An 11,783-nucleotide genomic window follows, 5' to 3' on the forward strand; every position below is an offset into this window, starting at 1 on the left:
TTCGAGAGGGTGAGTGCTTTTCCCAAGGACACATAGCTAGTAAGTGGTAGAAACTAGATTTAAAATAATCACTTTTTCTAATTGTAAAGTTTGTAAAGGTTTATGTCCCCATAAAGGTTTACTTAGTATCTCAATGTAATTGAATATTTTAAAAAACAGTTTTATAGTTCTCTGTAAACAATACTTACATTATTCTTCATTTATCTATTTAAACCTAGTGAGAGTTATGTTAAATTATCTTAGAATCATTCCTTTTTTGTGTGATGTGATTTCTTTTGTCTTGGCATATTATAGGTCAGCATTTCCCAAATTTGTGCCTTGGAATACTAATTCTGTAAAAAAAGTTTTACATGGCTACAGAAGTTTGGAAAAATGCTTGTTTAATCAAATTCAATATGTCTCTTTATTAGAGTCTTTAATATTTTAATGTCTATTTTACATTTCTGAGAGAGGGATGTGGGATGCAACATTTCTCAAAAGTACCTGACAAGAGACCCTTTTTCAGGTGAGCGTCTTATAGGGCCACTGTTCTTTGGAACACACTTTGGGTACTGTTTAAATGTCCAGAGTGCATTTCGATGTAAAGAATATTCCTCCATTTTGGAAAGTTCTACCTCATGCTTTACTTAATCTTTCCCAATATTATGTGTATTTTTATATTCCTGTGGGGGAAAAGCGTGCACATGACAGAAGTTGGATGGAAACTGTAGAAATAATCTAGACAATTATTTCTTAATTATTAGGTAGTAAACCAATAGTAATTGGAGAGAGCATTAGAATCCTCAGATGACACATAAAAAAGTTGTTCATTCTCATGAGTAGTTTTAGTTTCCCCCTACGATAGAGACTAAACAGAAAGTGGTTTGTGGATTGCAAAGGATCATCTGTCCAATTGCTTTATTACTTATGCTGCCTTATAGGAATCAATGGTCAGAAATGGGGCAGAAGGTAAAGGAGCCCAGGTAACAACTGGCTCGGTTAATGAGTCCTGGATAACTGAGAACTGAATGTACTTCAGTCAGTGTGGAATGTTGAAGGTCCTGAAAGGAGTAAAGTCCCCCTGAGATCTAGTAATGAAAATCCCTCTTGGGTTTCTTTCTTGAACTGCTTACATGCATATTTACATCACCTAATGTAAATATAAGACTCATTATAACATTATTTTCTTGCAAACACTTGTCCTCATTTCTTGCTAAAGGCAACATTTCTGAAGGGCTCTGTTGTTATAGCTATATAGTAATTGGGAGTAACTCTTTACTAATGCTATGTATGATTTCTTTATACCTAGCTCACACTCAGATGGCATCTCCTAGTTTCAACCATGAATTTCTCACCCAACTGTCTCAGCAGTGCCCTGAATCTAGAGACCACAATGTAGTTGGAGATCTGGTGGGAGCATGGAAAATGAAAACTTTATGGAGGCTTTAATTCTCCAAATAAAACTAAGTACCTCCTCCACAAATCATCACACAGATCAGAAACCTGACCATGTCCTATTTGAACAGCACAAGTAAAAGAGAAGCTTTTAAAAGCTTCTCAGAGATTCTGTGGGTGTAGTTGGCTCAGGTCTACAGAAGGTATGCTCTACTTTCTTCGAAGAATAGTGCAGAGGAAGGTTAAAATTCAGGGTGAGATTAAAGTTCATTGCCCAGTCCTAATGTAAGGGCTGGAGACAAAAATGAGGTGTGGCAGGAAGACAGGGCTTGAAAGCAGAAAATCCAGGTTGGAGTCCTGATTCTGTCTTTTCCCGGCATTGTGACCTTGGGCAAGTCACCTACTCTCAATGGTATCTGCTAAAATAGGGATGAAAAAGAGATAGTGGATGTGAAATTGCATTGTAAACTATAAATATATAAGGTTTATTATTGTTGTTTTTGTTGTAATTGGTTAAGTACCCTTAGGGATGCTCAGGGAATTCTTGGAGGTGAAAAGTTTGAGGGTGAATATCACAAAGACCCAGCACCACGGAGGAGTCTTGTAAAGGGACAATTCAAAGAGAAGGGAACTGATGTCAACTGCTGTTTTTCTTGTGCTTGTTTTTAAACTGTTCATATGGAGAGGGAGAGAAAGAAAGGAAGGGAGGTAAGGGGAAGGAAGTCTCTTCTGAAGGGTTAAAGCAAGATAGTGCTGTAAAGTGATTCCAGATGTACAAATATTAATATCTCTCTCTCCCTGATGAATGAGAAGGTATGACCCAGTTAGGAAACTGCTAAAATTACTGGCGCCACTGAGACCTCAGTTGATGGCCCAGCTCAGATTTTTATCCTTACCCCGGCAACTGTAATGCTGATGAAGGGCTCGGACCTGCTGCAGCAGACCTTCCAAAACTTCACTCTGTCCCTTGTGTCGGGGCTCTCTGTCGTCATAGTCTTTCCAGTCTATTGAACAAAAGAAACAAACAAAGTGAATTTTAAAGCAGGGGAGGGCTCTTCCCTGCCCTGCCTCAGGAGTCGGAGTTCTGCTCATACTACCCACAGACTGTGGATGAGCACCCAGCACATGCAGAGTTAGCCGCCAATGCCAAGTGTTTGGAAGCTGCCATTGTTCAGAGCCCTGTGCAAAACAGTAATTGTGGTTGGTTTCTTGTGTTGGGCAGTTTTACGGCAAGAGAAAATGGTAATTGAAAGCCAAAAGAAAATAGGAAATTTGGGAGTCCGTCACCCCTTTCCCAGCCCTCTCCCCCACTTTTCAGTATCCCATGTCCTAATCAGTTCCCCTGTAGAACTCAGCACCCTAAGTCTCAACTGGATTTCCACAGAGGAAAGAAAGAAGTGGGAATTTGCAGACTAGATGAAATCCATAGTCCCAAAGCTTTTACTGTAGGTTTCACACTTTTGGCCAAATTGACATTTCTTTCCAAGCTAAGAGCCCATGTCAGATGCCAAGAAATGGAAATCTACATTTTGCTCTAATGAATGTCTGCTTTGGGTAGCTGGCACAGCGAGCCCTGCACATACTCTGAGCCACCAACCACCCTGTCTGCTCAGTTTCTAAATATACGGTATTAGCTTACATGGCAAATTTAAATTGCAATACCCACTGAGATTTTTCTCCCCCTTCTATTTTCATTCTGTTTGGCTATGATGATATCAAGAGTAATAACCCATATGGGACTAATGTCAAGATTATAATTCTGCTGTCTCCAACTCTCATTATTTTTTTTTTAAGCAGGTCAGTCATTTCGTAGGTCATCCCTTCTTCCCTCTATAGTCTTTTCCCCATTTTTCCTTTCTGAGCCTTTCAAAAGTGACAACTTGAAGTGTTTCTTAGTTGAAATTTTTTCTCTAAAAATGCTAGTTATTCTTCCCCAGAAAAGCCAGTTAGTTCATGAATATATCTAGGGCTTAAATTCTAGTTGAACAAGTTTCAAATACCCTCCTCCACATATTCATTTTAAAATATGGGGTCTTCTTCATTCATAAACTTAAGTGGATGTCATGACGGTTAAAGTTAGATAAGTGCATTCCACATCGGTCCATCCAAGGCCCAGGAGTATAGAACAGCACAGTTAGGAGAAACACAGATTCTGGAGTCAGGTAAACCTGGGCATGAATCCTGGCTCTTCTGATTCCTAGCTCAGTGTCTGTGGGCAACTTACTTACACCAGAAGGGCCTCTACATCCTTATTATTATTATAAGGGTGTAGAGGCCCTTATATGAAAAATAAGGACAATATCTACTTTGCAGGGTTTTTGTGAGAATTAAATGAAAAATATATTAGGAATCTGGTGTAATGCTTATTACATGACAGGTGTCCCATAAATAATAACTTAAAGTGAAGGGAATTCATAATGGAAACACCATTTCGTACTCTCTCAGATGATCACCTATGAAGAAGGGGTCCCTCAGAGACTCCTTTCTAATCCTCTTCCTTCTCATCCTCCCCCATGTACTTTTCTCCATTGCACCTTTCAGAAGACAGGCCCAGAGATAACCACTCCAGTCCTAAATTACTCAGCTTTTTGGAGGCATAGGGCTACAATGTAGTCTTATGGCCCTCCATACAGTGCTCATTTCAATATACCATGGACATGTTACTTTTCTTTTGGGAAGGAGGGCCAGAAGCTTGGTTGGAGTTTGTGTGTTATGGCTTAGTTATGGTCAACTCTTGGAGACAGGGGATTGGCATAGGTGCCTTTTGTAGAATCTTTGTTCCTTGTAGGAAAGAACTGTGACTTAAATTCTCTTTGCCTCAGGTTTCTTCTCTGTAAAGTGAGTTTTAAAAATATCTTTTTAGGTTATTCGAGGTTTAAAAGAAATAATGTAACTAAAGCACCATCCTGGGCACGCAGGAGACACTCATCAAATGTTGAAGAAGCATGATGGTGTTTGGGTAGGATAAAATATGGAAGGATTTTTGCTGGAAAACTTGCAAATATTTGAGGAAATAAACTCCTAGTGGCTCTCAGACTATTGGTAGTGCCCCTGACATTCACGGCCCTCATGGATACCTAAAGGCCATTATGAGTTTGTTCTCTTAGTGGGATGAATGAATCTGAAGTGCTCATGATAAGATGATCTAGGTTGTGTGCCTGAGCCAGACTCCTTGGTGGATTACTATGTGGCCCTGAACATGCTAATACATTATAATGAGAGTTAATGCTGCCATGAATGCAAGGAGAGATGAAATGGGCCTTGCTCTTTCAGCTGAGCCCTGTTACATCAGAAGTAAATTTGATCTGATGATTTTATGATACATTAGAAAATTGTTAATGCTAAATTGCAGCCCAAGTGAGCACTAAACATGATGCCAAGGTTTTCGGAAAGAATGAGTTTTTCTTATAGATGTTTGGAAGGTTCTGACGACTACATAAAATAGGAGATTTTAGGGATGAGGGAGAAAATTGAAAATATATTAAGAAATCAGGAACCTGACAGGAATAAACTTAGCATGGTAGGAAAAGAGCAGATTGTGCCACATAGTACAGTTCACTGTTCTGGTAATGAGACACTTCAAATGCAACACAATGCAGAGCTTACATTCACTGGCGATATCAGGGTTTTCTTGATCGTAACTCAGACAAGCCTGTCTGGGTCCTTTTCTCTTATTATGTACCATACCATATAACATAAGTCTATAAAAACACATTAAGGCCTTTTGTAAAATGTAAAAAAAGTTTTATAGCTTACTGGAACATATTACCAAATTTCCAATTTACTTTGTCATGTTCGGATACGTTGTTCTGTAGTATATCTGAATACTGATATATGTAACATCACGATATCATACTCCGTTTATAAATAGAACAGGAGTGTTTTTATATTGTTCTTTACAAGTGATATGGCACGTCTGCAGCAACTATAACCACATGTTAGGATTTCAGTTCTTTCCCAGTTACCCCTACTAATCAAACATACCATTTTAGAAAGTGTTGCTATTTGATATGTTAATTGCTAATTTATAAGTGACTCGTCCCAATCCTGAACAACTGTTCTTGTCATTCTGGAGACAGCTCTTCAAATGGGCTGTGAGAGATAACGTCTAAATAGAATTTTCATTTTATAGAACCTGAGCATCTGAACTTTATAAGCAAATGCATCCATATGAAGATCAGAATTTGCGTGGAGTATGCATTTGGAGTGGGTTCCCCCCGCCTTACTTTCAGATCAACTGAGACAACTATTTTTGTGCTTTTCTATTCCTCTGTTCCACCATCTGCAATAATACACAGTCCCATTCACCACCCACCCATGGGATTGGTTCCTTTAATATCTTAGTCTTGCAATTCCCAGTTTGTGTTTCTGATAAATCTTCAATAAGAAAGATGTCTCAATAAGACTGGAATAACTAAATCATCAAATGCAAGGGGAGTCAGGGGTCTTGAAGATTTCTGGCATTGGCGATCCAAGGCCCTGAATTACTTGGTATAGCCAATTGAATCTACCGAGAGTAGTAGTCAGGCATGGTTAGCTGGCTCTTCTTTATCTGCTTGTCTGCCTGAGAGCATACTAGTTACCACAGCGCAGGAGACATGGCAGTACCTTGACCAATTCAGGCTTGAATCCTGGCTCAGCCATGTACCAGTGTTGTGACCTTGGGAAAGGCAACATCCTCTCTGTATTAGTCCGTTTCTGTTGCTTATAACAAAATATCTGGAACTGGGTAATTTATAAGAAAACTAAATTTATTGCTTACAGTTTCAGAGGCTAGGAAGTCCAAAGTCCAGGAAACACATCTGGTGTAGGCTTTCTTTGGTGGTGACTTCAGTGATCACATTGTAAAAATGGCAGAGCAGAGAGAGAGAGACAGATTCTCCTGTCTCTTCTTTTAAAGCCCTCAGAACCACACCCCTGACTGACATTTTTAATTCATTTACTACAGCCTGGTCCTATAATCTAATCACCTCTTCAAAGCTCCACCTTTCAATTACCGTAACAGGACATCCCACCCTCTTAGCAGTCACAGTGGGGCCATGTTTCTAATACATAAAACTTGGGGGACACAATTCAAGCTTTAGTGAATTTTGGGGGGACATAATTCAATCCACTACACTCTCTGAATCCCAGTTTAGGTGCTGGACTCCATATGTATGTGCCTCTATGCTAATAGTTCCCTCATCAGTAAAATGAGTCTAATAATAATAACCACCTCGAGAGGTATGTCATGAAGATTAAATGAGTTAATTTATGTATAGTGCTTAAATTAATGCCCTCCATAAAATGAGTCTTATAAAAGTTATCTCCGGTGTTGATAGTGATGAAGATGATAATGACAGATGTGGATGATGCTTATCCACAAGACAGGAATGATGATGAAGGATTGTTGTGAGGATTAAGAGAGATACTGAATGTAAAAGCTCATAATATACTCCTGATTTGTGGTTGGTCCTGGGTAAAGGGTTGTTATAAAACTCAAAAGATACATAAATATATTAAAAAAATGCTAAAAGAGCCCATAATCTCATAACCCAGATGTACACTGTTACATTTTGATAGTTATCAAGACACATAGACACACCCATACTAATTATAGGCAAACCTACAGTTTAAATGTTATGTGGAAAAAACCCCACATTTTGCATTTTTTTAAAAACATAAAACTTGTACCACAGGAATTTCTTCCACACGATGAATGGTTTTTTAAAACACCATTCTTAGTGATTGTATTTTGTTCTATTGTATGCATGTAAATAGGTATATGTCATATTTAACTATTAAGTTAACATTAAATATTTGTTCTTCTCCACTACACAAGATACTTCGCTATTATCAGTATATTTCCACAGTGCACATCTTTGTACATGACTGCATTTCTGTTTACTTTGTTTGGATTCATAGATGTGTAATTATGCGGTAAAAGTAAATGCTTCTTTTTTTAAAGGAAGTTGATATGAAAGGGCAAATTGTGTTCCATAAAAGATGTAGAAGATTGCGCTCTCACAAGAAGTGTATGATAACATTTTTAACTATCACATTAGTAAAGCTTTTTTTTTTTTTTTTTAAATGAAATTACGATTCAGAGCTTTGGGCTCATTACATAGAAAAATCTATCATATGGTATGTCTGGAGATATTTCTTTTGGTTAATTAAATTTTCTGGTTAATAGAGTGTTACCAAACATATCAGGCATAAATTATTAGTCTTGTAATAATTAGAAGAGGCCTATGCTGGGTTTTCAGCCACCACTACAAATGTTATAGATTATATTTGTAGCAGAGTGCCTGTGAGTAAGAAAGCTTTTCTTCTGACATAATGTCAGATAATTAAGATTTATTATATCTCATTCTTATCAAGTCAATGTGGATGTGTCCAGGGGGTGAGGAAGGAAAGATGGGAGCTAAAATGGACTATAGATATTCTTGGCCAGCAACTCACATTGTGTCATCTCACTCCATCCCCATGAAAGTGCTTGAAAAGGTATGATTAGACTCATTCTACAGATGTTGAATTCAGAGTTTAAGTTACTTCTGAAGGCTACACAACTGATAAAAGGTACTATGGGTATCAGATTCAGTCTCTCTGGTGCCAAATTCCCTCTCCTTTCACTTCACTGAGCTGCCTCCTCAGGAATATTTTTGCAGAGGAATCATTCATTCTGTGGTTCAGATGCTGCCCTGAGAAGGTCTTGATGGTTACAAGCAGTCAGGGGAGGAAATGGCAATGGCACCCTGAGGATGGAATTGTAGTTGGAGCCTGTTGCCTGCTGGAGAGAGTTCACAGCCACCACCTACTAGAAGGAGAGGCACATGCTGGTGTCGTGGTCTGAGCAGGTCCCCATCCTTTCATGTTGTAAGCTGAGACTTGAACGAAATACTGTTGGCCCTGCAAAGTATTGAAATAGTGTGATGCATCAGGCATTTTATTTAATTGCTTTTACTCTAGTAGCAGATCGCTGTGTTTGATTAACTCATTCATTTAGCTTTCTGGCTTGTCTTGACTATTATGTTTATATATTATAGTAACCATATTTGAAGTGCCCTCTTCATTTCTATGTACTTTCTTTTTAACAAAACAGGAATATCATAATTACTTTTCTTGACCCCTCAAAAATTATATACTGATTTTTAAAAGTCAAGCAGTTCTACAAAGCTTACCAAAAATAGCAGTCCCCCATGCTTATCTCTTTCTTCTATTTTCCCCTTTCCAGAGTCAACAACTATCACTTCTTTTAGCTGATCAACTTGCTTGAAAGTTAACAAATTGTAGTGAATATCTTTTCAGATTAGTGCATCAAAGACTTCAATTTTAAAGCTATTATTAAAACAATGATATTCTTTAATGCCTTTTTATGACATTCAGAATTGTTTTTGTTTGCTGCTAATTTAAAATTTTTTTTATGGTTTTATATTTTGCTTTGAAAAGTATTTTTTTTTTTTTTGATGAACCCAAAAGGAGCTGTTGAGAAGCCAGCATTTGATGAAACATTGCTTGCAAAACTTGTAAAATGGTGTTGAAGTTTAAAAAAAAAAAAAGCACATCTTTGTAGAGCTTTTGCTAGGGATTTAATAACATTGATGTTACCATATGATGAAGTTTTTTATTTTTTAACATTGAAAATGGGTTTCTATGCACTTCAAGGTTATAGACATTATGTAGAAGTGTTAATCTACTTCTAGGCTTTTATATGATTAGGATAGTGTCTGCCTTGTGCTGATTGGATGGTCCGGTGGAAAAACTTAATTCCCATGGAAATTAGTTAGGATATTAGAGAAACTCTCCATAGAAAGTTTTCCATTTTTATAACCATATCACTTTTTCTTTTAAGCAAAGGAAATTCCCTAGGGTTCTTTCTGGCTCTCTTCCATGATAATAAGCCATAGGGTTGAAATCAGTCTTCTCTTGATAGCATCTCTGGGGGGCCACCCATTCAGGGGTTTGTTTACTCTGGTAATCCACAGTTCTGGCCCCTGGTATAGATGTGCGACTAGGACTAAAAGTTAGTATTCTGTGGTGGTGACCTAACCAGCAAGAATTCTATTAGAATAAGCTGGTACAAACTTGAAGAGATGCAACCTAATGTAGTTTTTTAATGCTAGCTTTTAGGATTATACTTTACAGATAACTGTTTTAATTGACTAACCTTTAAGAAAACAACAGCAATGACAAATTTTCCCTCTACTTCCCCCATATGAAGGTCCTAAGAATCCTAAGATATTAATTATTTGAGTTGAACAAACATACAAAAAAGGTTTGATTTAAGTTTACTTTAAAAAGATTTTCCTAAAAAATATTTTTTATCTTTTACCTTTTAACTGAGGAAATACAGGGTTTGCTCTGGTTTGAACTCATTTCCTAGGTGTTCTTATTTTTTGCATTTCATATGCTCATATGGTTCATAGTTCCACAAATAATTAATGCTTCAGTTTAAATTGGTTAAACAAATAAGCATGATTTATTCCAGTTTTTCATTCACAGTTTAAACTGGTTTAGGTTACTGAGAAATGTAGCTCCACCATATATAGTTTCTTTTTTGTGAAAGCATATTTAGACAGTTTTTTTTTTAATCAAGGGAAAAGGATTTCTCTCAGGAAATTGTGTGACTCTAATTGATGACTGATCTCAACTGAGGCTGTCGGGGTGAGGGTTAGATGAGGCTGTTATTTTTACCATCAGACAGGGAGTCAAAATTGGATCCCTCAGAGCCTTTGATCCCTCCCAGAGATTAGAGTATGATCCAGAAAGCAGCAGCTTTCAAGACTTGCATGAGGCCAGTCTTTTTCTGATCTCCTTAGAACATGGCAGCTTGCAAAATGGTTCATGCTGTCTTCCTACTTCTTTGTGAATTTTAGATTATGGATACCAGACATATCATGCTTAATGAGTGACAGTTGTTGCCAGAGGATTGGGTGTTGGCTGTGGCTTCCAGAGTAGGCATTTGCTATCAGCATCCCAGCAGAAAACACAGCAACAGGGGAATGGGAAGTCTACTGTGAGGACACTTACCGTTGTCAGTCCTGTGATTGTACATCTCAGTGTCTGCAGATTATCCATGATGATTTCTCCAACCAAAGGACAAAAGTCTTTAGACATGCTCCATTCCACTGGAAGGAGAGAGAAAGAGAGAAAGAGGGAGGGAGGAAGCAGGGGCGGGAGGTGGGGAAGAGAGATTGATTCAGTCATACATCAAGAAGCACCATAGAAACTCTAGCATATAATCCCTCTCAAAAACAGTAAATTTACCGTCCTTCCTTATATTGGTACATCTAAGAATCCTCGTTGTGATTTCAAGTCAGTTTCCAAATTCACAATTATTTTTTAAAAGAAGAGCAGAAAAAAGTAATAATTCAATATACCTTATGAGTTTTCTGAACCTCAATAAATATCAAATATATTATGGTATGTGTACATGTATGTGATGTTCTTAATGTGAGACATAATCTATATTAAATATATTGCCCATGAGGCCATAGCTATATAAAGACATAGAATGTGTGTGTGTGTGTGTGTGTGTGTGTATACTAAAAAAGCTAAATTATTTACTGTATGTGAGAAGTGAAGGGTATATTAGGACATTACCTTTTATTCATTCCCCAAGTTTGCCTTCTGCTTCACCATTCTACTGAAAATGCTTTCAAGGTCCCAGTGACATTCTCATCCCAAATAAAGAGGTCTCCTTTCATTTCCTCCACATCATTTGACACCTTCTCCTTCTGGAAACATTCTCTTCCTTTAGTTTCTCATAAGCTACTACTTCCTCCTCTTTTTCTCCTCCCTGATACCTTCTTCGAAGCTTTTTCACTGGCTTCTTTTCAGCCCTAGGGTCTGGGGTTTACGGCTGACCTGTTCAATGTTCTTCTCCCCTAACATCCCCAAGGTGGGTGCTCATTCACAGTTAAATCATGCAAATTCCAACACCATATTTTTCTGTGTTCTTTCATAACATTTTCCATTGGTTGAAAAAGCCATGGTCAGGAAAGATAAATTGTGTATCATCAGTAAAAAGTGCCTTAAGTAACAGCTGACACATGGTGGGATTTAAGGCAAGTTGAAATGAAACTGGAGCTTAAGTCACATGGGAAACAAGGCCTCCATGTTTCTAAGCCTCATAATGGCAAGCTATAGGTCTTAAGATTTAAATTATATTCTCTATGATACTTTGGTACATCAAAACTAAGCCAAGCCAAGCCATTCCCAAACCCTGCTGCTCTCCTCAAGTCACACATTCCTCTGCTTTAGAGCTGTTGCCCCTGCATCCTCTGCCCTTCTTGAGGATGCTCCTAGGAATCTTGAAAATTTACTCTCTTGAAAATTAATTCCTAATGCTCTGATAATCAGTGACAGCCTTTCCTTGGGAAATCCTGCCACCTTTGGTTTTCCCTACTTTTTTTTTTTTTTTTTTTTTC

At 37.8% G+C, this 11,783-nt stretch overlaps 1 protein-coding gene across 1 annotated transcript in view; it reads right to left on the reverse strand.

Moving 5' to 3' along the window:
• ANKFN1 (ankyrin-repeat and fibronectin type III domain containing 1) overlaps window positions 1-11,783 on the reverse strand; it is a 146,296-nt gene that overhangs the window by 30,581 nt on the left and 103,932 nt on the right. The window contains exons 7-9 of the mRNA XM_008580439.1: window positions 10,384-10,481; window positions 8,172-8,262; window positions 2,271-2,378 (exon numbers count right to left, since the gene is read on the reverse strand). Coding sequence (XP_008578661.1) covers window positions 2,271-2,378; window positions 8,172-8,262; window positions 10,384-10,481 — 297 coding nt within the window. The remainder of the gene's footprint in view (window positions 1-2,270; window positions 2,379-8,171; window positions 8,263-10,383; window positions 10,482-11,783) is intronic.

The sequence above is a fragment of the Galeopterus variegatus genome, unplaced genomic scaffold, assembly GCF_000696425.1.
Source record: "Galeopterus variegatus unplaced genomic scaffold, G_variegatus-3.0.2 Scaffold2095, whole genome shotgun sequence".
In the NCBI taxonomy this organism is placed as follows: Eukaryota; Metazoa; Chordata; class Mammalia; order Dermoptera; family Cynocephalidae; genus Galeopterus; species Galeopterus variegatus.